The sequence below is a fragment of the Platichthys flesus genome, chromosome 18 (genome assembly GCF_949316205.1).
Source record: "Platichthys flesus chromosome 18, fPlaFle2.1, whole genome shotgun sequence".
Lineage (NCBI taxonomy): Eukaryota > Metazoa > Chordata > Actinopteri > Pleuronectiformes > Pleuronectidae > Platichthys > Platichthys flesus.
In genome coordinates, this window is record NC_084962.1 from 19,016,139 (window position 1) to 19,042,148 (window position 26,010).

At 41.5% G+C, this 26,010-nt stretch overlaps 1 protein-coding gene across 1 annotated transcript in view; it reads left to right on the forward strand.

Moving 5' to 3' along the window:
- Positions 1-26,010, forward strand: part of tbc1d32 (TBC1 domain family, member 32) — a 45,864-nt gene that overhangs the window by 14,268 nt on the left and 5,586 nt on the right. Inside the window, exons 21-33 of the mRNA XM_062410901.1 lie at positions 39-126; positions 916-1,034; positions 1,958-2,077; positions 2,338-2,426; positions 8,526-8,648; positions 10,282-10,390; positions 12,130-12,223; positions 12,312-12,437; positions 14,623-14,706; positions 19,586-19,655; positions 22,116-22,231; positions 22,840-22,994; positions 24,046-24,186. Coding sequence (XP_062266885.1) covers positions 39-126; positions 916-1,034; positions 1,958-2,077; positions 2,338-2,426; positions 8,526-8,648; positions 10,282-10,390; positions 12,130-12,223; positions 12,312-12,437; positions 14,623-14,706; positions 19,586-19,655; positions 22,116-22,231; positions 22,840-22,994; positions 24,046-24,186 — 1,434 coding nt within the window. The remainder of the gene's footprint in view (positions 1-38; positions 127-915; positions 1,035-1,957; positions 2,078-2,337; positions 2,427-8,525; positions 8,649-10,281; positions 10,391-12,129; positions 12,224-12,311; positions 12,438-14,622; positions 14,707-19,585; positions 19,656-22,115; positions 22,232-22,839; positions 22,995-24,045; positions 24,187-26,010) is intronic.

Below are 26,010 nucleotides of genomic sequence, written 5' to 3' on the forward strand. Positions count from 1 at the left end.
TTTGGGGATTATCAGGTTTTTTGTGTCTTTCTCTGCAGGTGAGCCGCTGTGAGAAGTTTGGCTATGGGGTGATGGTGACGCAGGTGGCAGCAACGGCTCCTGGGGTGGCGGCTTTGCATCGTTCAGGTTCTTATGCACTCGCGCACGCAAACAATTACACTTTCCATCTGAATGTGATGCTTAAAGCTAGTACTTACAGATGTTGTGTAGTCAACATAAAGCAGACATCGAGAAGCCCGGAGAGAAAACGTCACTGTGAAAATTGTCTTTCAGGGTAAATGGTTGAAAAACGAGAGACGATGTTAAAGTGCCCATATTATGCATTTTTCCCATTTTTCCTTAGCGTCATGGCTTTTTCTGTGCATGTAAGTGCACAAAGTCCTTCTCCGCTTCAGAAATTGCTGCTCAACTGCCTGAAATGCCTCGTTAGCATTCCTGGGCTTTTTTCTTTTGTCACTGAGTAACATGTAACATGCAATTACCGGCTAGTTGGACTTTAATAGTGTCGTTTACAGCTGATCAAGATGCCTTCGGCTGACAGGTCTTACATTCCTGTCACATGCTTTAAGCGGTTGACCAAGAGTGTTCCACTTGACCAGATCAGTGCACACTGGGCTTTTTATGACTCGGGTCACGAGCTCAAATGGAGCAGTTCAGACAGAGGCTGACAAATAATGCATATTTTGAATGTTAACCAAGATTTGAATAAGTATCAGAAAGACGAGGACCTTTCTGTATTTAAGACTTGTAAACATTAAGAAAATACAGGTTCTAGATCTTAAATGATTAAAATCTCAACTGCCCCCCTGGTTTGTAAAATCCAATAATTCCAAGCTTACTTATTAAAATTGTTTTTTTTAGAGTTTCTTCTTACAAAATCCACATTGAAACCCCTGGTTGGATGTTGTGTCTCAGGCTTCGTGCGGGCGCTGGTGCTTGAGCTGTGGTCAGCACTGGAATGCGGAAGTGAAGACGTTAGGGTGGTGCGTCCCAGACCGACGCCCATGGACCCCATCGACAGGAGCTGTGTTAAGGTAGAACCGTAGTCAACTGTAGTTTATTCTTTTTTTTATTGATAGAAATCTATAAATTACTTTGAACCAGATGCCTTCCTGCATTAGGCTGCATTTTTGGACATGGTACAAGTTTGGGCAAAGTTTCCAGGCTCAGTCTTGGACTGCTCAACATTAAATTCAAAGCACAAGAACATTGTGTGCGTGCGTATGTGTGTGTGTGTGTCTGTGTGTGTGTTTGTGTGTGTGTGTGTGTGTGTGTGTGAGATGCTGGTGTCTTGACAGGAGCCAGGTCTTCTCTCCCTCTCAATGAAACTAGCCAAGTGAATAGGGATAACCAGTGAAGTGTCACCGGTGCCCTGCCACTGGTGACACTTCAGAGCCTGCCTTACCAGCGTGGACCGCTGCCAGGTCACAGGCAGGCAGCCCGACCGCCCTGTCCATCGCTGTCAGCACACGGCACCACAGACCTGAGCCTCTGCTGGAAACACACACAGTGTCCTCTGACATGTGTGGGATGACTCAGACTGAATATACAGCACAGACTTTTTATACAAAGGTTTTTGGCAAATAAGTTCTAGGTTTTGCAGACTTGTATTTAATGTATGAAGCTATTTCATGTATTGTAACAACCAAACAAAATAATAACTGGAATTGCCCCTCAAATTAGCTTTTTTTTTTTATCAAGATAGATTAATTATTCTTTGGGAAATTGGTGAAGAAGAATAGTGTTAAAGAAACACCTCCTGGATCTACTTCCCCAGTTAAAAAGGATCTTTCTTGGCCCTCATGCCTCATCCTTCCACTGGTTCTGTGAAAATCAGTTTTGTAGTAAAAGTTTGGATGAAATCACAATAAAAGTAAATTAGAATCATCTGATCAATAAAGTTGAAATGTTTTTTGCCTCTTTGTGAAACCCTCTTTGTGTCTTTTTGTCTCCCCAGTCCTTCCTGGCCTTGGTCAACCTGCTCTCTTCCTCCCAGTCCGTATGGGAGCTGCTGGCTCGACAGCCTTTAGCCAACAAGAGTGAATACACCCTGAGAGAAATGCCAACCTCCATTCCTGTGAGTAGCTTCCACACTGTGCCACTCAGATCTCATGCAATGCCTCTTTCTTCCATTTGAGGGCATGTTTGCACTTTTCATTTTGCCTTCACCCTCCACCCGTGTGTCTGTTACATCACGCAAAGGCTCTCCTCCTAAACCCCCTGATGCACCGAGGCCGATGCTCATTTTTCACCTTCCTCGTGTAAATATCAGCTCTGTTTTCGTTTTGCACCATAACTGCGACATTGTGTTTCACAGCCTCTCATTGCTCTCCGCAGGATTTGATTGACAGGCTGATTGCTGTGAATTCAGAAGCAAAGATTCATTCGCTGTTCCACTATGAGCAGTCTCACACGTTTGGCCTGAGGTGAGATTTTCTTTTTTTCCCCTTCTCCATATTACTTAATGTTGGTGGGGAAGCACACAGCATCGGATTAGCACACACACACACACACACACACACACACACACACACACACACACACATACACACACACACACACACACACACACACACGTACACACACTTGAGCCGCTGGCAATAACAGCCTGACATGGTTCTTTATACTTTGATTACCCAGCATTGAAAGGCTGATGAAAGGATTTCTGTGGATAAGGGAGAAATAAGCTCGGCTGCGTGGGTGTGAATGCATGTGAATATGTAGGTGCCTGTATTTCTATATTTATGAAGAACAGACATCCCAACAGGTGAGGGGGGGGTGAAGAAGGACCCTCTATAATGAGGAGCTTTTCTAGTGCTGATTAGGTTTAGATTAGGGGCAGAGTTATACTAAATAGAGGTCACACTGTAATGCTTTCATGTAAAAATGGCATTTTAATAATATCTGTTTGACAAATAATCATGTGTCTTGGAGCTTAAAGATCAATCTTCAATCAAAAGACCTCGTTAGTGAAGCAGGATCATGTTCACCAATGATGTAGGAACCCTAACCCTAGCTAACCCTAACCATTTTCTTACTGCTATGCAGCAAACAGCAATGAATAATCGTGATTTAGAAAGAAAAAACAACCGACTGACTAACAGTGCGTTGTTGGCCCCGAAAGTTCCAGCACAGACAGGCACAGACTCGGGTAATGTAGATGTGGAGCAATGAAACGGCGACTGTAACATCCTCTTACCTTGAAAATAAATAACAACATGGATTTCTCTGGGTATGAACATTGTCAGAAACATTTTGAATAAATTAAGTGCACAAGTCAACAAAATTTATGTGACATAGGGTCTCGTACACATTTAAATGAAGTAACTGTAGCTTTACTTTCCATTCTAAAAACAGCTCTGCGTTAAGGAGAGAGATGATCATGCAACGTACATGACAAACGTTGTGTCTTCATTGTGTCTTCGTTGTGTCTTTACTGTGTCTTCGCTGTGCGTGCAAAGCTCTGGCGGCTGCAGTGCGTCCCCCTTCCCCGTATCGAAAGGCTTTCAGAATCACAATAGCTCTGACTTGTGAGGAGCCACGCTGAGTCACTCCGTCTGTGCCTGTCAGTCAGCCCACTCCTATTAGAATCCAGAAACCAAGTGGAAGGAACTCTGCTCATTTACCTCCCGGACTGATGGATTCACTGACACACTCAAGTTCATTTGTCATTTTTGTTGCTCGGGAAATAGTTCATCTAACGTGAAAAAGCATAAAAACAAATCAGAAAAAGGACACAGCATTTGTGAATTCATTTTTCTTTTGACTTTAAACAGTATTTTGTGTCTGCCATCGTGATAACTGACTGAATTCTGCTGCAGAGTTTCACACAGGGCTCAGTTATATACGATACACACGCACGTTGGCTGATTGTGTAACATGTACACAATCAGTTGTTTAAACTATATCCTTTTAACTCTGCTTCACCCACTATGCAATGCTGCTTGTTTTGATTCAATTTCCTGATTATCTTGTGCCTGGAGGTACAGGACAACATGGTATAGGGATGGAACTCTATTGAGTCCAAAGGGGGAAATAACATCATTACAGCAACTACTACACACAAAGCTGTGGTGGTTAATTAGCAACGTGTTGGTTATTTGACTTGACTTCAAAGCAGTGGAGTGGAAGTTAATAACAGCAGTTTTTATTAAACTCAGTCGCTAAGAAGGGAGGGAATGTATTCAGCTAAACTAAAACTACTTTTAAATTTCAGTGTCCATAACCAACACTTCAAAAATGAAACACTGATCATCACCTAATTGAATTAACTTGGAAAATGAATACAGTTGCTCACATTTTGTTTTCTAAATAGATATATACATAGACTTGTTTTTACTTTTCTGAATGTTTGCATTTAATAACGACCAGAACCAAGAACATTGTGTTTTCATCTTGTTTTTATCCTCCATCACCAAGGAGGTTATTTTATCACCCGTATCTTTGTGTTTATTTGTCGGCAGGATTAGACAAAAAATAATTGTAAGATCTTTGGATCCTTGTCTTAAATTCAAGTTCTCTCTCCTGCCTTTCCAAACTTTTGCATACAACTCTGAGTAATAATTAAAAAAAGGAACAACATCCATTCCTTGAGAAACAAGAAAGTAACCGCACAAAACAAACAAACACCAGTCAGATCCAGGAAGCTATTCTTCTATTGGTTACCCTTAATTCTCTAGTTGGTATATTTGATATTTGATCATTTGTATTGAATTGAATTCAATTTGACTCTAAAACCTGAATATTCAGATCATGTCTCTGCATTCACCTTTAGACCAGAGACAGAAACCTCAGCTGAGGAAAGACGACCAAACTCACCTTGTTAGTTGTTTTGTGACCACGGGGGAGTGAGGGAGCTCAGGTGTGGATCCATCACATATGCTACATAATGAATTATAGATTACCACTTCAGGTTGGTCTCCTGCTGGAATGTGTTACTCTTGAATGTCTGTTTCCTTGTGGAAAGACTAAAACATGATGCAGTATTGGATTCATCCTGTAATCAGGGGAAACGTGCTCATTGGTGTATTGTCATTGTTTTTTTGTAGCTGCTTGTTTGTCCTTTTCCAACCAGGTACATGGTTGGTGCTTATTGAAATGATGATAGCAGTCATTCAGTATTTTTCACATTATTCAACTGTCCTCCTCACTCAGTGGCTCACAGCTCCAAGCCCATTGGGTCCAAATGAAGGTATCCATTTTAAAAACAGATCCTGAAAACACATAGTGCCAAAGTTATTTTCCTGAAACAGCTGGGCACCGTGGTACTCAGCAAATTACCCGAGCAGGAGAATATGCTTTTGGTGGGCACGCTGGCAGCTGCAGAGTTATGTATATTGAATGCACTCTAAGCCTTTATGGCGGCATGACGGTGAGTCTGGAACTGGATCAAAATAAAGAGCCCGTGTTTGTTATTCGGACGACAACAAACCTCTATGTCTCTCGTCAGAATAAAGTCATGGCCGGTTTTGGGGGATTTGTTGATAGAAAACTGTAAAAATCTAATCCCTGTATTGCTGAGCCCTGTCTCTTGGAAAGTGAAACCTCTGGAGTTGTTTTGAGCTGTTTGCAGTTTTCATGACCAATTGACCAAATGTCTCTGGTGCATGAAGCTCTCACACCGCAGCGTTTTGAAAATCGGCCTCAAACATCACTCTTGCGTGTACGTGTCACAACATCTTTGACCTTTTCTATCATATTCAAACCAAATCGAATCACGAGCACCTCTGAGCATTCCTCCAGTGGAGCAGCAGCTCCCCTGGAAAAAAAAAAGAAGAGAAGAGGCCCCCCCTCTCTCTTCCACCGCTCTCGATCTTCACAGGCTAATGAGCTGAAATCCCTCATCCCCTCTTCTCCTGTTGCTAAAAGCCGCTTTGTTGTCATGGCAACCACCGCTCTCCTCCCAGTGCCCCCCCCCCCCCCCCCCCGTCTGAATTGTTTGGATGCCTCTAATCTACTCTCTCTGTGTGTGTGCCGGTGCAGAACCGTTTTTGAAAAGAACGTGATCACACAACCTTTTAAAATTAAAAAAAACACTGCGCTGAAGGGAAACAGCTGCAATGATGTTCGTCTGAATCTTAACTGTGATGTGCTTTGCATTGTGGGTGAAGCAGGAAACATTTAAAGGTCTTTATTGTATGTAGAATGCAGATGTTTGTATTGTAGAAAGACCCTGAGGTGTCACCTGTGCACAGGAGTGGTGTAGCAGTGGTGGAATCCCAGTCTTGTGTTCTCACTGATAACATAGACTTATTGTTCACATATGAAGGAATGAAACAAAAAGTCAGTCTCATAGCATCAAATAAATAATTTAAAGCGAATGTAGTTTTTCTGACGTATACTTTGACTTGTTGGTTTGTCTCGTATCCCGGTTTATGACCTCCACAGCCACCAGGGGGCCATTATGCTACCATGTACCATTCTTTATATTCAGCCTATGAAGGAGCTGCTCTTGAAAACCGACATTTGGGGATTTAATACTATTTGACATTCCAACAAACTTCCTGGAAGTTTCATGAATAGTATGAAAGTCATGGAAAATGACTTCTAATCGGTTATTAACTTTTTGTGTAACATTCAAATGATCACCAGCGTATATATATATGATGCTTTCGCTGATTTGATTTAAACGTCTTCTGACTGCTCGCTATAAGTCGAGCAAATTGCTGACCATCTGCATCTCACATCATCCGTGACCAATCAATCACCAGTATGATCGTCTGTCACCCTGGCAAGCAGATTACTCTGGGCTTTTAATTGGTTTATACATTAGTCTTCTGGTGCATGCGGGCGCATAATCAAGGGAGTAATCATCTGTCGTAAGTGGATGTTTCAATGCAAGTCTTCCAACGTTCAATAAAGTCAAGCATATTCCCTTTCAGCAGGAATGAAAACATGTTTCAATAACCTCAAACATCCATTGTAACATTTTGATAAATGAATTGTTGAAGTATTTGTCTTTAATATATTTGTTTTGACGGCTGCTTAGACACAATAATTTGTTATTATCAGCTTGTCGTTCTCTGGGAAACCATGGAGGCAGTTTTCACTATTTCCTCTTGGTTCACGGATCAGGAGATTAATCAGAAGGATAATCAGCCGTAACTGGTAATGGAGATAACCATTAGTTGCAGCCCTGGAATGAAATGTCCAGCGGGCAGCAAGGTGGGAAGACGGCGTGTTGCTGTTGCGTCTTTGTGTCCAGCAGTGAGAGGTTAGGAGGCCCCACCGATCCTCAGCCTCTTACTGCTGCCACTGTCAGAATGAGTGAGTGGAGATGTCGGTGCAACAGGGGTTCACCTAACTGACCAGCAGGAAATGAAGCAGCTGCTGGAGAGGAGAGAATTCTCACTGCAAACATGCAAAGTGAAATCCTACTTCACCTCTTTTATGTAAAATAAAACTGCACCGAGTCATGAGATGATTTCGGGATCCAGTTAAATTCAAACTGCTTCTTAAACATTCAAATATTCAAGGATTCATTACTCGTTTAAAATGAATGACATCTACATAGAACACCGAAAGAAGGTTGTTATTGATTGAGCCTAAACAGAAGTAATTAAATATTCCTATAATTATGTTTCTTTGCTTTGCTGCCCCTTGTTTTAGTCTATATGATTTAAATCATGGGTTGCTATGGATTTGGTGAGTTAAGTAATTTGTCCCTTTAGATGATTTTTCATTTCATAAATTGTTGGGGCAAGACAAATCAAGATGATTTCTGATTGTCACATAATATTCCTGAATATAGTCTCTATCAAGCAAATCTATCTAGCCAAGATTTCCCCGAAAGTACTTAGTTTGATCAGAAGTGGTTTAGGGGGGTTTAAATGAGAGGGACACTCGTCCACCTGGCTCCTCCTGACATAATGAGGAGGCCGATCTGATAGAAACCTGATATACAAGACCAATTAAGACTTAATTAATTGCGGGGGTAGTCTGGGGAGAAGGGAGACAATAAACATTAACTGGATTGTTGTGATTAACGCTGCACAGAGGTGACACTTATGAGATCTTTTCAATACGCACTCATACAAAGTCTGAATGAGGATAAGCCGTAATAGATTTATATGTATATCAATTTTAAATTCCTTTTATAGTTTAAATCATTGAGGCGTGTTTAAGCGATGTTACGAAGCGCCTCCTCTCTCCAGGTTATCGGACCGCATCAAACAGACAGCGTTCTCAGGCTCTCGGTTTCCTTTCCCACTTTAATGTCCCAAAATGCCACTGGAGCTTAACAGCCTGCTCAAGCCTGGTGTCATTACCAGCAACACAAAATCAACCATGAAGCTTCCCCCCCCCAAGGGCTCCCACTTAACAAAGCTTACGATTGGCCACGGCAAAGCTGGTGGAGAGAAATTGTGTTGACTGATACAGGAGCTGTGGAGATACGAGGCCGGAGGAAACAGACAGGTTTCACAGTGTGAGCTGCATCCCGGCCTGTGACGGCTCTGCAGTATCAGTATATGCCAGCCCTCTCTGTGTTTTAATGTCTTTTGTCTTGTTTGATTGTGCTGCTGTAGACTGCTCAGCGTGCTCTGCTGTAATCTGGACTCTTTCCTGCTGCTGGAGAGCCAGTACAACATCTGCTCCATGCTGCTGCACAGTCAGAGGGACAACGTGACCGAGCCAGACGCCAGCGACGGGTAGGAACTGATAATGCTCTGCTTTTTGAGGTATTTGTTTTAATTGTTGAGAGTTAAGCCCTTTTAAAACCTGCAAAAACTCATATGAATGAATAATATGATTCTGTTAAATCTGAGCCAGGTGTATGTGGATAAATTATGCATTAACGGCCTCTTTGCATTTACAATTTTCTGCTTTTATTTCTCTCATCTAAAACCAGAGATTGCCGTTGTTCCATCCAGGTTTTTAAATGGATCAGACAAATAAGATTCAATATGTTAATTCTGAGTTTTATAAGTGTAACTGTGCTTTGCTCTTAAAACACAGGCAGGAGGGATTTAATTCTTCTAATCAGATTTTTGGGAAAGAAAGCAAATAATTGTCTTTCTCAAAATGTCGGAACTACCCCCATGACTTGTCTCGACTTTTCAGCCCAAGCAAGAAGTTAACTCTATTCCAGCCAGAGCAGGTTGAGCTAAAGGGAGTGGTATCAAACGTTAAGATATTTCAATAGCTTCCATATCGGGCTTGTTAAACTCTTAACATAGTCATTCAGTGTCGTTCCCATCAAGAAAAGGCTTTTTACTCCTGAGCATCGCTCTGAAAGGACAGAACATTCAATCATAGCTCGGCAAGAGAAATTGTTTGTTTGCCTTGTCAGAGTGAAAATGAAATACGGGAAGAAGAAGAAAGTGAAAAGGCCATTTCCCGAAAGTGGGTGTTCAAGAGGCCCTCTCTCTCTCTTGTAATGTGTGGCAGAGTTTGGTTATGAATGGAAATGGCCCTGAAATGCCAACTCTGAGTGCTCTTTTTTGTAGAATGATGATTTGTTAATTTATTGCTTCCATCTCCCTCTTCCCTTCCCTCTTCCTTTCATGCTGCCATTATCATCGTGGACATCAATTCGCTCTTCCTCCTCCTCCTCCTCCTCCTCCTCCTCCTCCTCCTCCTCCTTCTCTTTTCTCTCCTCCACTTTGTCATCTTAACTTTTTACTTTTTGAAATACTAACGTTTATTTCCCCGACTATTTTTTCTTACATTCTTTGCTCCTACATGTCTTTATTTGACCTTTTCAATATCAATGAAATCCAAATTCAGGAAAACTACATTTGTAAGGGGCAATATGCACATTTTATTTTACTCCGTCAGTTTGAGCCACGAGTGATTTCTTTTCTCCTAAAAAATATATGCAAATTACACTTTGTGGCTCGACGTGGAAAGAGCACTATGCAAGAATATGGTCCCATTTTATTACCAATTTCAAGCCCAAATTGCCTCCGCTATCAGAACTACCCACCAAGGCAGAATCCCTTCATCCCCAACAGTACTTTTATAATTGCAATACTCTGATCCTATCTGAAATTCAACATGGAAACCCTCTCTCTTTCTCTTCTAACCCACCTTGCAGCACTGATACAGTCACACTCATTCGGAGGCTTTATTCATAGTTCAATATCACTTGTTAGAGAAACTTGTCTGAGCGGCACTAAATTGAGGAGGTCTGGCTGCCATATTAACTCCCCTGACCTTCTCAACCCCAACTATTAGGGGGTTTAAAAGTGTATTGTGTTATGCTTTTATCTGCACATTCTTTTGCACCCATATGTTAACACTTCCATGCGATCTCTGTCGATTTCCCTTCATCCTTCTCAGGGAGTTCATCATCGACAGTCTCTCAGTGGAGAGGAATCACGTGCTGGTCCGTGTCAGTGTGGTCGGCGGTCCCGCTGAGAGGAGGCTTCCTCCCCGAGCTCTGCAAGAGGTCAGCTTCTCTTTTACACATTGTTGTGGTTCCCTTCTACCTGCGGGTGCATTGATTATTCTTGGAAATTAAAGTCTTGAGGTTTTGCATAAAACAGAACCTGTGAATCAGAAAATGCAGCAGCCAGTGGGTTTGGGGTAGATGCAATGCGTTTTTCCTTCATTGTCAGCTGTAAATAGATCTTTATAAGTTCCACACAATCACAGAAATAGCTTCTGTGAAACTGAATATCACAGATGTTTGTGTTTTCGACATTTCCCTGTGCAAATAGTCTAAAATAACTATCTATTATCTTTCAGGGAAGACAAACATATGAGCTTCTCAACAATTTGTCTTTGACAGAAAAGGAAAAAAAACACTTCCACTAGCGACTTCGATTTTAATACAAATGAAGTTGCTGTTTGCAACCTAACCTCTTTAAGTCAGACATGTTGATATCAATTATTTAGGTGTTTTTCACGCTGAACGCAAAACAGATTTTTTTTCTGTTTTCTCACTGAGGGAAAGTGTTTGAAAGAGATTTTTAAAGGGAAAGTGTAAATTAGCTCGGTGAGTGTTTCCTCCATGTTTCACAGATCTGTGTTTTATCATCTCTCCTGTGACACAAGGAGAATAGAAGGAGAAGATGAAGAAAAAGGCAGATTTTGTGTGAAATGTTCAAGACGAATTAAATATATTGAAACTTATATTCAGACCTTAACGTCATGCCAATTCAAATATTTATGAATTAATACTTCACTAAAATTGTGAAATGAGAGCAGAATTATAGCTTTAACACACAAGGTCATGTGGAATATGACCATGTGCGTTGTTTATACCCTGTGATTCAAGGTGTAATACATTGTTGTGTATATTCAAGGTTGTTAATAGGCGTCAGGTTTGGTTATTGTTCAGTATTATGATGTTTTTATCAAGGCTGATTCTAGTTTTTTCCTGAATATCTGTTTAAAAGAAAACTAAATTAAATGAGGAAGAGGATTCAGAGTTCTCTGTGATACAACATCGCATAGAAACAACATGTTGACCTTTATGTAGTGAGATAAACATTGACCTAAGATAGAAAACTAAGACATGGATTGTGATGTTCTTTCTGATGAGAAGAATCAAATATCAGCAGGAATCCACAGGAGCACCGACATCTGGATAAAAAGACCTGTTTTCTAAACCCTATTAACATTCAGAGCACGTTGTTTTGGCAAGTCACATGCTGAGTTATGACTCCAAAGTTATGGTTCTAAAAAATGAAGTCGTGACAGGCGTAATGAAGGCAACACTTAACAGCGGGTTCCAAAGAAGAGAAGAGGAAAACAATGAACAGACATGAATAACTGATGGAGAACAAATAAAAATAAACACATGATGTGATGAACTGCTATTAGCCTGGCACTAAATAACAACTGTGTAATGACTTAATCCACAGAACAAGTTTCCAGTGTTTTAAAATGGTGATGAGTTTTCACTGAATTCAATTACAAACAAATGTTAACAGATCCGACATAATCACCATCAATAAATACAACAAACTCGCACACACAACTGGAGCAGAGCAGAAATGAATCAAAGAGATTAATGGTAATGTGAAACATGTAGGTTTGAAAAGGACCAATCATCTTAATCACCACCACAGAGTCACGTGTGTTAATTAATCTCATGTTTCATGTGATAAATACAGTTTAATTCCACTAGTGAAATATCTTCAGTCATAAATAACACAGAGGTTTTTTATCTGCTCCTTCCAGGGTGACGACCCTTATCCCTGGCCCATGTTCTCAAGCTGCCCTCCACCTCAGTGCTACTCCTCAGACCCACCGAGGATCCTCCAGCACTCACTGGGTAACACACATGTTCACGATGCTGATATAAACATAATGTGCATCGTGATTATTCTTTCTCACCTTTTAGTTTTATTCTCCGTTCACAGACTCTGAGATCGGTGCATTCCTGGCATCACCAGTAGACACAGAGAGTGAGGAGAGCTGGATGGAGAGCTGCCGTCATCACTACTGCAGAGTCATGACCTCCAATCCCAGCATTTTGACTGGAAAGGGTAAGCTTCTGATTTACTGGGCAGCTGTGGAATAGCCTTGAAGCCAGGATTTCCTTCCTTCTGCTTGCAATCACAACAATGGTTTTATAATGGCAGCTTTCTACAAAATACATGTTACACAAAAAAGGCAAACAACAGCAGGTCTGTTTAATTAAGAGGGATGTATAAACGCGATTGCTATGGAAGCTATTCCATTTTCATTTTCAAGAATATGCAGAATTGTGCAAACTGTGAAATAACTGTCATGTAACGATATAGATGCTTTATCACCTTATCCTTAAATTAAAACATATTTTTATTTGCAACATTAAAAAGCCACTTGTAATAATGTGTGTAGGAATAATAATGGGAGGTACAAAAACAATTATTGCATTTTTGATCCTGTTGCTGTGTTCTGTGGTCCTGCAGGTGCACCATCTGCACCTCCTCACCAAGAGTACGTTAATATAACCATTCAGAACTCATCACTGCTATTGACAGCTGCTATGAAACGGCACTAATGTCTACTTTTCCGCGTGGGAGTAAATGGCTTTGATTCAAGGGGGTGAAAAATACATCTAAATGAAGGAGGCACGATGTTCTTGTCATTAATGCATTGCACTGTGCAGTGATTGCTTCCTTTCACAGGCACACAGTGGAACTCAGCCTGTGAAAGCCTCCGTACTCTGCACAGCTCATTTACGGCTTTTCACACGAAGGCTATGATCAAGATTTATTTACTCGGCACATCATTAATTATGCAAAAAACCCCGGCACTCTACTTTTTAAGAAACATTCACAGGAGGAAATTGTAGCATTTATAGACTCACTTCAAATGAACCTAACTTCCTTTGGAGTTTATTGGACTTTTACTTTAGTCTGGCTCTGTGGAGGAAGATGCTGTGATTAAAACTTGTGTCTTCCATTCAGCTGCAAGACCAAAAAATGATTAACTATAGTATCTCCTCATCCAAACACTCGTGATTAGAACTGTGTGTGTGTTCAATACCTCCTATCTCTCTGGCTATTGATTGGTTAATTGGTCTCCCTCAACAGCACGTCAATGGGACACTTCCACAGGAGCCCAGACTCCCACAGTTGCATTCTGGTTAGTGGTTCCTGCTGGAAGTTGTGATCAGCACATTGTGTTTTATAAACCGACGCCTTGTGAAATGATTGTATGTCGGCTCTGGTGTGTCTCTACAGGGATTCATCACTTTATTGCATGTGCAGCACTTGCATGAACAGGACTTCAAACATCCTATTTCACTTAGCTTATCTTCCCCTGGTGACGCTGGAGCCCATCGACTGCAGGGCCAGATAAGATCCTATTTAATCAGCCTGTAACTGTGTCGGAGCCGAGGGCCGCTGCTGAGCAGGACGAGGATATCGATGGACACTGATGAGCAGCTACACATGAATGAAATAATTCAACACACCACAATTTAAGGATATTAGAAGTAAGGATACTTAGAGGGTTTCAAGCTGTCATTCTACATGTTAGCATGATAAAAAGAGAAAGGTAAGGGACACTTAGATATGCAATATATTTATTCAATAGACCTCAAAATGAACATAAAACCGAATTCATCAGGAGGACACTGAATATGTTATCACAGCTAAATTACATTAAATCATAATACCAATCAAAAATATTCAGTAGAGTTTGGGATATAACTCTAAAGAAGTCATTTCAGCCATACTATAAACTTTAATACATTTTACACATTATACGGGACATCAGTAAAGAAAATACTTATTCAATTGGTTTTTCAAATATCCATTAAAGCAAATGATATTAATATCGACTGTTGACTATGAAATGAAGCTCAAGTCAATATTAATGTAAGAGACAGACTCTTTCGAACAGGTCCTGCAGAGTCTCTCCTCTCTCTGGGTCACTGGAGAGTGAGAGCACTGTATTATATTTAATACCTTTACAGGCACCCGAGGGTTTCCTCCCATTTCCACAATCAGGTCTACGGTGACCGCGGGTTGATTCTCTGCATAGCAATGTGATACCACACTGAAAGCATCGCTGTCAGCGTTTACTCAAGCTTCTTGCAGCTGAGCCAGGATCCTTTGCATCAGAGACTTTGCCGTCCAGGAAGTAGTTTGATGTATTATTAAATTGGTTTTACCTTGGACACAGTTATTTACTGCAGCATGAAAGTTTAACGTATGTGTCTTGTTTTTTTCTCCTCAGTGCTGGCTGACCTTCTGGACAAGGTGGTCGTCCATCTATCCAGCTCCGCCACAGAGCGCTTCTTCTCTGCAGCTCAGTACAAAGGTCAGTGGAGGAGAGCAGCACACACAGTTTTCCATTAACAATTTAGACGCACAAAGGCTGTGCACTGGCTCAGTGGAAGAAGCCACATGTTTTCTGTTTGGAAAATAAATCTAGCTTCTGTGTTCTCTCCTGTTTTGCTATATACTGGACCATAAAAGTACCATTAAAATAGTTATATGTCAGTTTAAGTGTGGCAGGTGAAGACAAGGTTCATAAGTGAACTGATCCTCGGCTATGATTCCTCGGCTATGATTCTACATGATTCATTCCTGACGAGAGGTCGAGGGAGACAGACATGATATCACAGGACAAAGATCAAGACGCAGCCTTGAAGCTTCATCAATAGAATTGAGCCCGAAACGTCTCGGACACAGAAGGTCTTGTTGTCGAGGGGAAGTCGACCCAGCAGGTCTTTAATCACAGTTTCACAAGAAAAGCTCCAACCAGCATCACCATGGTACAAACACACAGCCCAATTCCAAACAGGCAGGTTTAGAAACAGCTCCTGCACAAGTCAAAATAACAATATGAACTTGAGAACATCTGTTGGGGCTGTGCAGGTACAACATCGTCCCATAAGACCTGAATGGAGAATCTGAGGATAAGGGCTATACTTTATTTCACAGTTTGTTAAACCTCCAGAGGAAACTGTGTGGTTTGCAAGTTTTATCCATAAAAACAGATTTGAGTAACCCGACTTGACCCTGACTTGCACGGCCCTTAACTCTACCTACAGAGGAAGTTTTCCTGCACTGCAAGGTTAAGGTTAGTCGAGCCGTTCCAGCTTCGTCAGCTCCAGGGACTCCTGAATCAGCACACTGCTATCGGGGGGGTTTGAAGGACTTAAAGCTTCTGGCAGAATGTCAGAAAGGAATGTTTTTTTTGGCAGTAGAAGAAACCTGTTGCCTGTAGCGTGGATATCTCTGAGGTGGTTTAAAGCTCAGTATATCAGCACAGAGGCTGGATACTGTTGGGCTGTTTTCTTGTTGACACTACTTCAGTGTTATGTGGAGGTTGGATATCGTCTCTATGGACATGATGAAAACTTTAAATCAGATCTTTCAACGTAGGATAGAAACTTTTTATGTCTCCCAAATCGAGCAGGTTAATAATTTAAGACGGCCGGCCTGTTTGGTAGCCAGTGGGCTGCAGAGGCTGAGCACAGCGGCAGCAGCCGGAGAGAAATGCTGCTCATTAGTGAACATCCACCTTGTGAATCCTCCTAAAGGTAATGAAGTGCTAATAGTTAACACACTTTCTACTGACCGCAGTTACGACTTATTGAGTCTTTTACCTGGAAAACTATTCAGAAGTCGAAGTTGAACAGTAAAGATACAATATTTTTGAAAGTAGAATAAAATGTCACGTTATCACACATGCTGTATGAAACTGAAAAATTATATCTATCTATCTATCTCCTCGAGCCACTCAATTTGCTCCGGCAGGTTGAATAATAAACGAGATGGAGCTGGACACTTGACTTCTGGACTCGTGGCCATGACGGGTGAGGAGATACAACGGAGAACCCCGAGCTGAACAGAGGCTGATACTCTGCAAACGAGTCGGCTCTCTCCGTTCAGTGGGAGCAGTCGAGTAGGCTGCGTCAAAACGTCAATCAAACACACACACACACACACACACACACACACACACACACACACACACACACACACACACACACACACACACACACACACACACAGCCGCTGCATGTAACTGGCAGATTGTAGAATAGAACAAGAGCTATGACAGCTCCCTGGTCTCCTCACAGGGTGTTAGGTGGGAGGAATATTAGATGTCATTGTAATAGCTGTTTGTGTGTGTGTTAATGTGTTAGTGTGTTAGTGTGTGTGTGTGTGTGTGTGTGTGTGTGTGTGTGTGAAAAACAAAGGACACCGGAGAACCTTCATCTTAAAGCAACAGGGAGACCTATGATAATGTGTGACGTTGGAGCAGTGGGTGCTGGAACATTATCAAACTGCAAAACATGCACTTGATCAACTCTAGGAAGAGGTTGGATCATTTAGGATCTATATTCCATTTTGCATCGTGTCTCTGTGTAAAGACGTAAGATGGGCGATACAATCCTTTCGTAGTTATCTATAAAAATCAACAGTTTGTCGAGGGATAATAAAGGATTTAAAATATATCAAAATATTGAATAAACTATAATATTAAGAGGAATGAGGAATCAATTCATCTATCTCAGATTTGAGATGATGCATGAATGTGCTCAGATGAGATATCATAAGCTTTAATTTAGTTTAACTTGGTGCTCAGACCTTATGAGTTTTAATAACGAGACATGAAACTGGTGACATCTTTAAAAGTGACGTGACAATCAGCAGACGTCAGTGAGAACAGCTGATCTTTTATCATCCCTACGTTTTGTTTGATCGATTGTAAATACACAAATTATGATTATTTCAGATTGGTTATTTCGTGTGTGTGTGTGTGCGAATAGGTAACTGCAGTGGAGTGTTTGAGTGGTCCATTAGTCTAGAAAAGCTTTAAATAGAAGCAGTCTGCTGGCCATTTACAGTAAGTGCACTTGCTGGTCAGAAATTCATTTTCCAAGCCTTGTGACTGTACTCTGATTAACTGTTTGTGTGTACACCAGGTACTTTAGACTCATGCACTTTCTGTTGTGTAATATGAAAAACCTAAATGGCTTCAATGTAATTATAATTTTCTGCTTGAGCAAAAAGTTTGAAATGTATTTACATCTGGATTGAAAACAGCTTGTTCAATCCAGATATAATAATATTGTCATCATATTGGAAACCACCTATTACCACAGGGCAGGCATTTGCATAAAAGTCCAGAGTCAAATTTAATTTAATGTGCCTTAGTAATTCCTGTAATGTGGTTGGTGCTGAGCAAGCTGCTTCTTCTCAGAGAGCCAAGGTGACGAGACAGGAAAGCCCCAGTGATAAGGACTTTAGGTGCTGATGCCTGTATATATTAAAAACAAGAGGTTTCTGAGGTGTTATTATTTAACCCTTATGACAAAGAAATGTTAGTGTGGATGGATATTTATAATATGGCCAGAATTTATTATATATCAATGACATAAAGAAAGTAATGCTTGTCATCTTCCCTGAGCTTGTTTGAGGTTATGACTGAATGGAACGTGGGTAATGAGCAGTTTTAAAACCCGATGCAGTGGTTTCTCCGGCCGGCAGCTGCACAGTTGTTGCCCCATATTGTGTTGAAGTTTGTTCGGAGACGCTCGTTCTTCCTGAATCATGAAGCTGAACAGGAGCTGGTGGGAGAAGTGGGTTTTCTTCTGGAAGTGGAGTCTTCTGTGTCATTATCTAGCACAGAGGAGGTGTTAATGGACTTAGATGTGGAAACCCAGCAGCTATGGACTCTGTGCTGCGTGATCATCATTACGATCAAACCCTGTATTGTCGTTGTGTTTCAGTGCCCAGACTTCACAGGCTCCCTGCAGACGTGGGCTCATCTTAAAGGATTTCCTCTAAATGTGTCTGATACTAATCACTCGCTCTCTCTAATCCCCTCAATTCTGCAGGCTTCTTCACTTTTCACGATTTTCTGTTCCTCTCATTAATCTCCTGCACAGAGGACTGTAAAGATTCTGGAAGACGGAAATCGACTCAGAGCTGCGGATTCACGATATTACACCTTTCAACACTGGCTCTTTTCAAACAAAAGTTAAATGGCCGCGATTATAGTTATTACAAACTGTAAAATAGACTCTGGAGGCAGGGGAAGACAGGAAGAGAGAGGAAAGGGGGGGAGGCGCGAAATAAATACAACAAGAAGGCATTCATCTTCATTAGACAGTAATTGCCATCAGCGAGAGGTTTTTAGAGATGTTAATATGTGAGGAGAGGAGGGCGAGAGAGAAAAGACACAGCTACTGGTCCTGCTGGGGCTTCATGCTCTCACCAGAAGCTATTTTCTCTCAATTAATATGAGATTCGATGCCTGGTTATTAATCTGAATTGCCCAGCTTTGATTTTCCGAAGCTAACAATGTTGTATTATCACCTTGATATGTAGATTCCAGCGAGAGCATTATCATCTCCCCTCGCCCCACTCTGCTCCATTAGACTGTAAATTGGATTTGAAGTTTTCCCAGCCACAGAAGCTGCCTGGATATAATACTTCTCCTCGTAATCTCAACACAAACTGTCTGAAGCAGGAGATCCATTACACAAAATATAATAACACTCTGTCTCCCCCAAAGCCAGTAAGCAGCAGAAACATGTCCCAAAACAAAATATCACTCCTCCAGCAGTTATTGCTTCATTCATCGTTGTCTCCACACAATTACAACTGGAAACTCGAAAAGCTAATATATTTTTTATGATTCTTCACACTCTTAATGGTGCTAAGTAAGAGCCCATGAGAGCAGCTGGAGAGGGATGGCTCCACAGTCTTTACAAAGCTTTGGCATGTGGTTCTAAAGCTGCACTTCTCCAGCGCAGTCGGACCTCAGCTGCACAGGCCTTAAGCCCGGAGATAAAGAGCTTTCTCACAAGGCTCAAAGTTCATACTGTCATTTTTTTTCTCATTCGTGTCTCTCCAAAAACTCAGAATGCCCCTAAAATCCTGAGTTAAGACTCCACAACACCACGGCTGTGAAATGACTAATGTACGAGCATTAGTGAAATTAGCACCTTGACACCACGGCACCCTGCAAACATCACAATTAACTGCCGAGCAACTGCCGTAAAAAAACGGCAGCCACACCGTTAATTGGCGCCACATCACATCTGTTGTTCCCTGGAAGTCGTGATGTGTTGACATGTTTTTCATAGACTCTCCGCTGTTGTAACGGGTCCCTGCGCTGAAACCTCCATGTTTCTGGATAATAACTACCTCTCACTTTTAATTGCCTTGTTTTACAGCAGAGGAGAAGAGTGTGACGGGCGCGGTGTTATCGTCCGTGGAGCAGCTGGGGATCAACACGTGTGTCAGGTATGTAAAGTGTCTGATGCTCATTAAGAAATATTTAGTAACACAGTGTTCTTACTGGGAGAGCCTGGGATCTGGTGACTGGCCGTGAGATTTGGAAACTCTTTCATGCAACTGGTTTTGTAAATAAGTGCAGGGCCTACGATTTAAAGAAAACTATTTGTGGTTTCTGTAGTTACATCTGTTTTCACCTCTGTCTGTTTGATTGTAAGCAAGATAACACAAATATAACTGAACAGATTTCCATGAAACTTGGTGGAATGAAGTGTTTTGGGTCGAGGAACAATATGAAATTTTGGTGTGGATCCAGTTTTCTTTTTACACTTTCTTTAACAAATTCAAGATTGGGCATTTTCCATTTTCAATTTCAAGTTCCCAGTGAATAATTCATGGATCTTGATGAAAAGTGTTTGTGAAATCTGGTGCAGCTTGATAGAATTTGAAGGGGACTGTCTATCGAGTGCCATTCTAGTTGGTGATGCATTTTTCATGTTTCGTTTTCATGCATTTCTTGATAATCTCTTAGGCTACAGTTTGACGCTGGAAAAAGTATGTAAAATGTGTATTTGCATGCAGCTGCAACATATTTATGATCCAGATTTGTCTTCACATTAATTTCTGTTTCATAATTAGGCATTGATCAGTGTAGACGCAGCTTTAATCGGTTGTTTTCAAACCTGCGTCTCCTCCACTCGTGTCTGAGTGAAGACGAGAGTCGGTCGTCATGCAACATGCTCACAGTGACAACAAGCAGGTGTAATGTTCACAGTCCTCTCCATCTTAGTTTAGTGTGTTAGCGTGATAACATTTGGTGATTAGCGTTAAACTCAAAGTGCAGTCGGTGGTGATTACAGCAACATTTACAAATCTGATTACGCTCAAACAGATTCTGAATACACATTTACTGTTTTGAATCTAATCACACATCCGCGGTTTCTTTAAAACATTTTATAATCTCATTACGAACACACACAGATTGAGATCGTGAGATACACAAACACAAACTAATGGGACAATATAGGCACATAACTGTCACTTAAGTGCACTTAAATCTGCTACCTCAAGTAATATTTCCACTGTTTTCATATTATGGTTATTTTTAAAACGTTTTCTGACCATCTGAATCTGTTCTCTGCTTAATTCTGTGAGAGTTTCCTGAATCTAATCCAGCATTCATGACAGAGCCACGCCGATGCTCCGCCATTAACCTAGATTTAAACCTCGGCTTCCATTTCTCAGTCAGCTCATGAGCTCAAGATGAAAAGGGGGAAGGTCATTGTCTAAGAAATAGAGAAAAGTCTTCTCCCACACGGACGGGAAACTAAAAAGCAAGAAGTGGTGCTCCCTGTTTTCTTAAAATCAGCCGTTGGAGACTCTGAAGGACACAGAGACTTGTCCTCTCTGTCCTCACTCCAGCTGCTGAAAGCCCAGATGTTGTTCTGTCAACACCTCGTGGACGTTGAAGTCCACATTGACTGTAGTTGCTGAAGGATGTTAGAAACTATAATCATGCACGGTTTTTATTCCCCTCTGCTCCGGGTGCATAGACCTTCACACCTGACAGAGGTGCAGTGTAAGTGTTCTCCTGCTGATCTACCTTCACTGTAATGAAGCCACTGTGTGTAATCCTCTCCTCTGTCTCTTCATCCTGTTTGCGTAAGTAGGCCCCCCGACTGGTGTTACTGGTCTCACTCTGCTCGTTCCTGTCTTGAAGGCCCCCTGCTGCTACATTACATCGTGGATAGAGCTCCGCAGACGCCTTCCCCTGAAGGAGCTTTGTAGCTGAAAAGTTTCACAACGTGCTCATACAAAGTGTCATGTTTGCAGTTTTTGCGTGAATATAACACAGCACGAGAGCGTTACACTCAATGCAACGTGTCTTGTTGGATTAAATGTTGTAAAGACATAAATCTGTAGTTAATCCACGACTGTGCAAGTGTCAGATTTGTTCAGCTGAAGGCGACTTGTTGAATATAGTTTTTGACAACTGCTTCTGGGTAGTGGCACGAGGTCTCAGTATTTCTCAGATCAGTTATATAAACTCAACACAAACGTTTCTGGTCCATGTTGAACTCAGTGTCGTGTTCATGGGACAAGTCTGAGGAAAGGTTTGTGTCATGGAGCTTAATCATGGAAGTAGTCGTTAGAAGACGGTGAAGCTCAAATACCAAATTCTGAACCCAGCCACCTGCAGCCAAATCAAAAATTCCGGTTAATCAGACCAGGCTACTCTTCTACAGTCCAGTTTTCAAGGTTGGACGTGCTGTAGGTCCTGAGAAGCTTCTCTGCTCATCACTGTGGTAAAGAGTGACCTGTTGTTTCTGTGAGCTCCAACCAGTCTGACCAGTCTCACCAGTCACTCACTGCCTGTCTGCTGCCAACAGACAGGCCATTAAATCCCATTTGACCTCATCTTATTGTTTGATGTTAAATGTAAAGTATTGTTGTGACTCGTGTCCACAGGTACAGCCGACACCTCAAGCTACTGGACGATGACGCTGAGCACGACTTGACCCTGCTCATGAAGAACCTGAAGATCTTCTTGTCCTCTCAGAGAGTTGAATCTTCCTCAGAGCTCAGTATCCTTTTCAGAGACCAGGTCTGCATCATTCCACAGTTTCTACCGGCGCTGCCGTCACATTTAACATTCTGCATCCTTTCACTAAGTCCCCTCTGGGTTTGGGTTATCAAATTGATGGTACAACAGCACAATTTTATTTGCAATCCAAGATAATTATTCTTCATAATATTGTATTATATTGTTCAACCCAATTAAAATCCATAAATAACTTAAGTAGTTCACAGTTAAAGTCAGTTTACTTTTGTCTGTACTTTCAGAGTCAGTTTTTTCGGCGACGCTAAATGAAAACACTCTCATTCTGCTTTATTTATTATTCCTAATAATTAGCAGTGATGTGTTGACAGAGTGTGTTATTAATAGATGAGGCTGTCGATCAGATTCATAGAGCCTGTGTGTGATGTTGCTCTGGATGTGTTTGTTATTGAGGGTTCAGGCCGCTGTCATATCAAGCAGCTCAGACTCTTCAGCACTCCTCTTTAAACCTGGGGTCCTTTCAGGTAAGATGAAACTGTTTTATTTTATTGCCAATGAACCCCACTTTCATGTTTATTTAACGTTGTTGTGCGTCTGAATCGTTCCCCTCGGCTCTTTAACTCCGTCCGCCAGTCACTCAGCAGGATTGTTATCCGGGGCACGACTGGCTGGCCTGCACGGTGTTCCTCATCATGGCTGGAGATCCAGAGCGATCTCTGCGTTGGTTGCTCGGCCTCTCCTCTCTGCTCACCTCCGCATTCATCTGGCCTGCAGGGATACACGCATCTGTGAGTATAACGGCATACAAATACACAAAAACAGCACAATGAGTTCAGACGCAGACAAAAAAGGACTTAGCGAGGGTTTGAAATTTGAGAAATGAGATGGTGGCGGAGTTTAGGTTTAATACCCACAGTGTCCTTAACACATACAGTCACATATCGATCAATCTCTTGAATCCTAATATTGACAGCAATGCCATTTTGATCTAAATCGTAACTCAGCTCAACTCTTGAACTAGTACAATGTTTAAAAGGCCATATTTCCAATGCAGGGCTTCATATATTGATGTAAACCTCCTTAAATTAAAGATGAGAATTGGACTTTGATGCTGTATCCATGATTTTTTTATCTCAAAGGGCCTGAAGGATGCAAAACTAATACTTAAAAACCTGTGATATCTAAAAAGAGATCCCTTTAAAAGTCCTTGTTTGACTCCCACCTTTTTTCATAGTCAGCATTTCAACTATCACTGCAAAGCAAACACAGACGAATGGAGATGGTGATGAATCATAACAATATTTATTCGCACGACTCGACGCCGCGGTTTCATTTTTCAATAGTTATTTGCTGAAAAGAGAAGGGGGGGGGGGAGTCCAAAATGAAGTCTACTTTCAATTGGTCCAGATTGCAGAGGGGGAGCCGAGGTGCTGAGATGAAGTTTCACTGTCATTATCCCCACCTCTGTCATCTTGTCCTCTCTATAGTCTCTGAATCAATTACGGCTAAATTGGACTGAACGTGTGTTACCTGCTCTGTGTTCCTGATGCGGCTGCTGAATTTCTCCTCACGCCAGTTACCCTCCGTCTGCGCTGTGTGGTCGATTTAGTCAATAGCGCAGAAAACAGACACACAAACACACAAACACCTGTATGTGCACACAGAGCTGGTTCTGTTTGCATCACTCAGAACGAAGTCCGGGCCGTTTCATCTTTATTTCATGTTTTTTCTTCTTCGTAAACTAAGAATCCACAGATATCAAAACAGAAATTTAAGGAGATTTATCTCAATGTTGTTTCCAGGATGAAGATGAAATACCTTTTGTGTTTATGGTGACAGGTGCGAGTCGCTGTGGAAGCAGCAGATTCAGGAATCCCCCCCGTCTACTGGTGTACGGCTCATTACGTGGAGATGCTGCTGAAGGTCGAGGTTCCTCTGGTCCACTCGGCGTTCAGGATGTCGGGTTTCACTCCGTCACAGGTAGAGAATAACACAAACACCTCAATAAACCATGTGGGATGTTTCCTTTGACTATAACACAAGATATAATGTGTAAAAATGAATTCTACCACTGTTTGAGAAGTTCCACTCTGCTGTATTGTGTTAGTATTGTGTTACGCTTTGCACGAATCACGCAGCTCAACCAGATGCATTATTCAAACAGGAATCCAGGCCCACAGAAAGTTGGACTGAAGTTTGAAGTCAATAGTTTGTGTCTGCACTGCTTTGCTTTAATCAAATATTTAAATCTTAGTGTCTTTTTATTATAATTTCCATTTTCTGAGCCTCTTAGATCAACACAGCACAGACATGACTGCTAATGTAGGGAATAAAGAGAAGCGAACATTTCATCAGCCACAACACAAAGACGTGACATCAGTGTTGCTGTTTGAATATTCAGTCGATGGCATCAACATGAAACCAAGAGCAGGTTAAACGACCTCTATTAGTGAAGGGTTTGAAGTATTTCACTTTTTTATTCTGCTTTGAATTCATTTTAATGTTAAAAAAACCTAAATCCAGCCTTGACAGCAGCAGTTAGGTATCTGCACCTCGACACTTTAAATTCTTTTCTCACACCGAGGCAGAGGAAAACGTTTTTCACCTTGAATCCTCTTACGCTTCATCCTGTCTTCCGCTTGTCGGCACTTGACAGTTGAGGCTGGCGCTTTGTGCGGCGGCGAGGACGCTCACACGACTCGCCGCATTAGCATCAAAGATCTGAACTCTGCGTCTCGGGGGCGTGGAGATAAGTTAACATTCAGCTCAGCACTTTGCTCTTCAAGGAGATAATCGGCACCTGGTCTTCAAGTCGGGGAGAAAGATAAAATATCTCTTCTGAGGTTTTGAAAGTCTCACAAAGCAGCAGAGGAGAAACGGAGCATTATTCACCAGATGTTTAAACATGCAAGACAGTGAGACTCTGTGACAATAGGAGTGTGTGACAGGAAGGATGAATAAGCTGAAGCAGGGGAACAATCCTGTGTGCAGCTCGGGTCTGGAATAGGAAAACACTTTGTGGTCCTCGTTCTCCACACTGAGCTTCACAAACACTTCATGTCACTGAACAGTCTCAGGGTTTCATCCACTGGTTCAACAGGTTTATCAGAAATCACCCTATGAATCAGCTGAGGGATGTGAATGAAGATTTTAACTCCTGATTACCTTATTTGTTGTCTTCATGAATCACTCTAACATTTATTCTATAAGATATCGTAGAGAAAATCTTTATGTGTGTACTATGAAGTGCAGCTTAAAGTATGAATACTTTCCATGGTGTTATAAGCCACACATGGCATTGGAATATAATGTCAAGATATGAATAATGTTAAAACAGTTGTCAGTATTGATATATGTTGGAATACAGTAAGTCAACTGAATGTAAAACTATTAATTATTAAAAATATGTGATGTTTAGTGCAAATATTTAATCTCTACATCCAATAAAACTGACATTAAATACAAAAACTTCAACATGTATATTATAACTTTTATAACTTTTTATTTGTAGGTACTTATATGATCACATGACAATAACATTAAGCCGAAAGCTTCTGAATATCAGGATTGAATTATGTCTGAGTCTCAGATTCTCTGGCTGCTGTGACCCGACCTCCTCAGAGGAGTCACATCTCCATCGCCTGTTTATAAAGATACAGTGAAGAAAAACACAGTCACACTCACCTTTGGCCACTGAGCTTTAACTCAACGGAACAACAACAACAACAGAGAAAAGCAGATTCACGAAAGAGCTGCAGTCAGACAACCCCTCGGGGGGGGGGGGGGGGGGGGTTACATTCACAG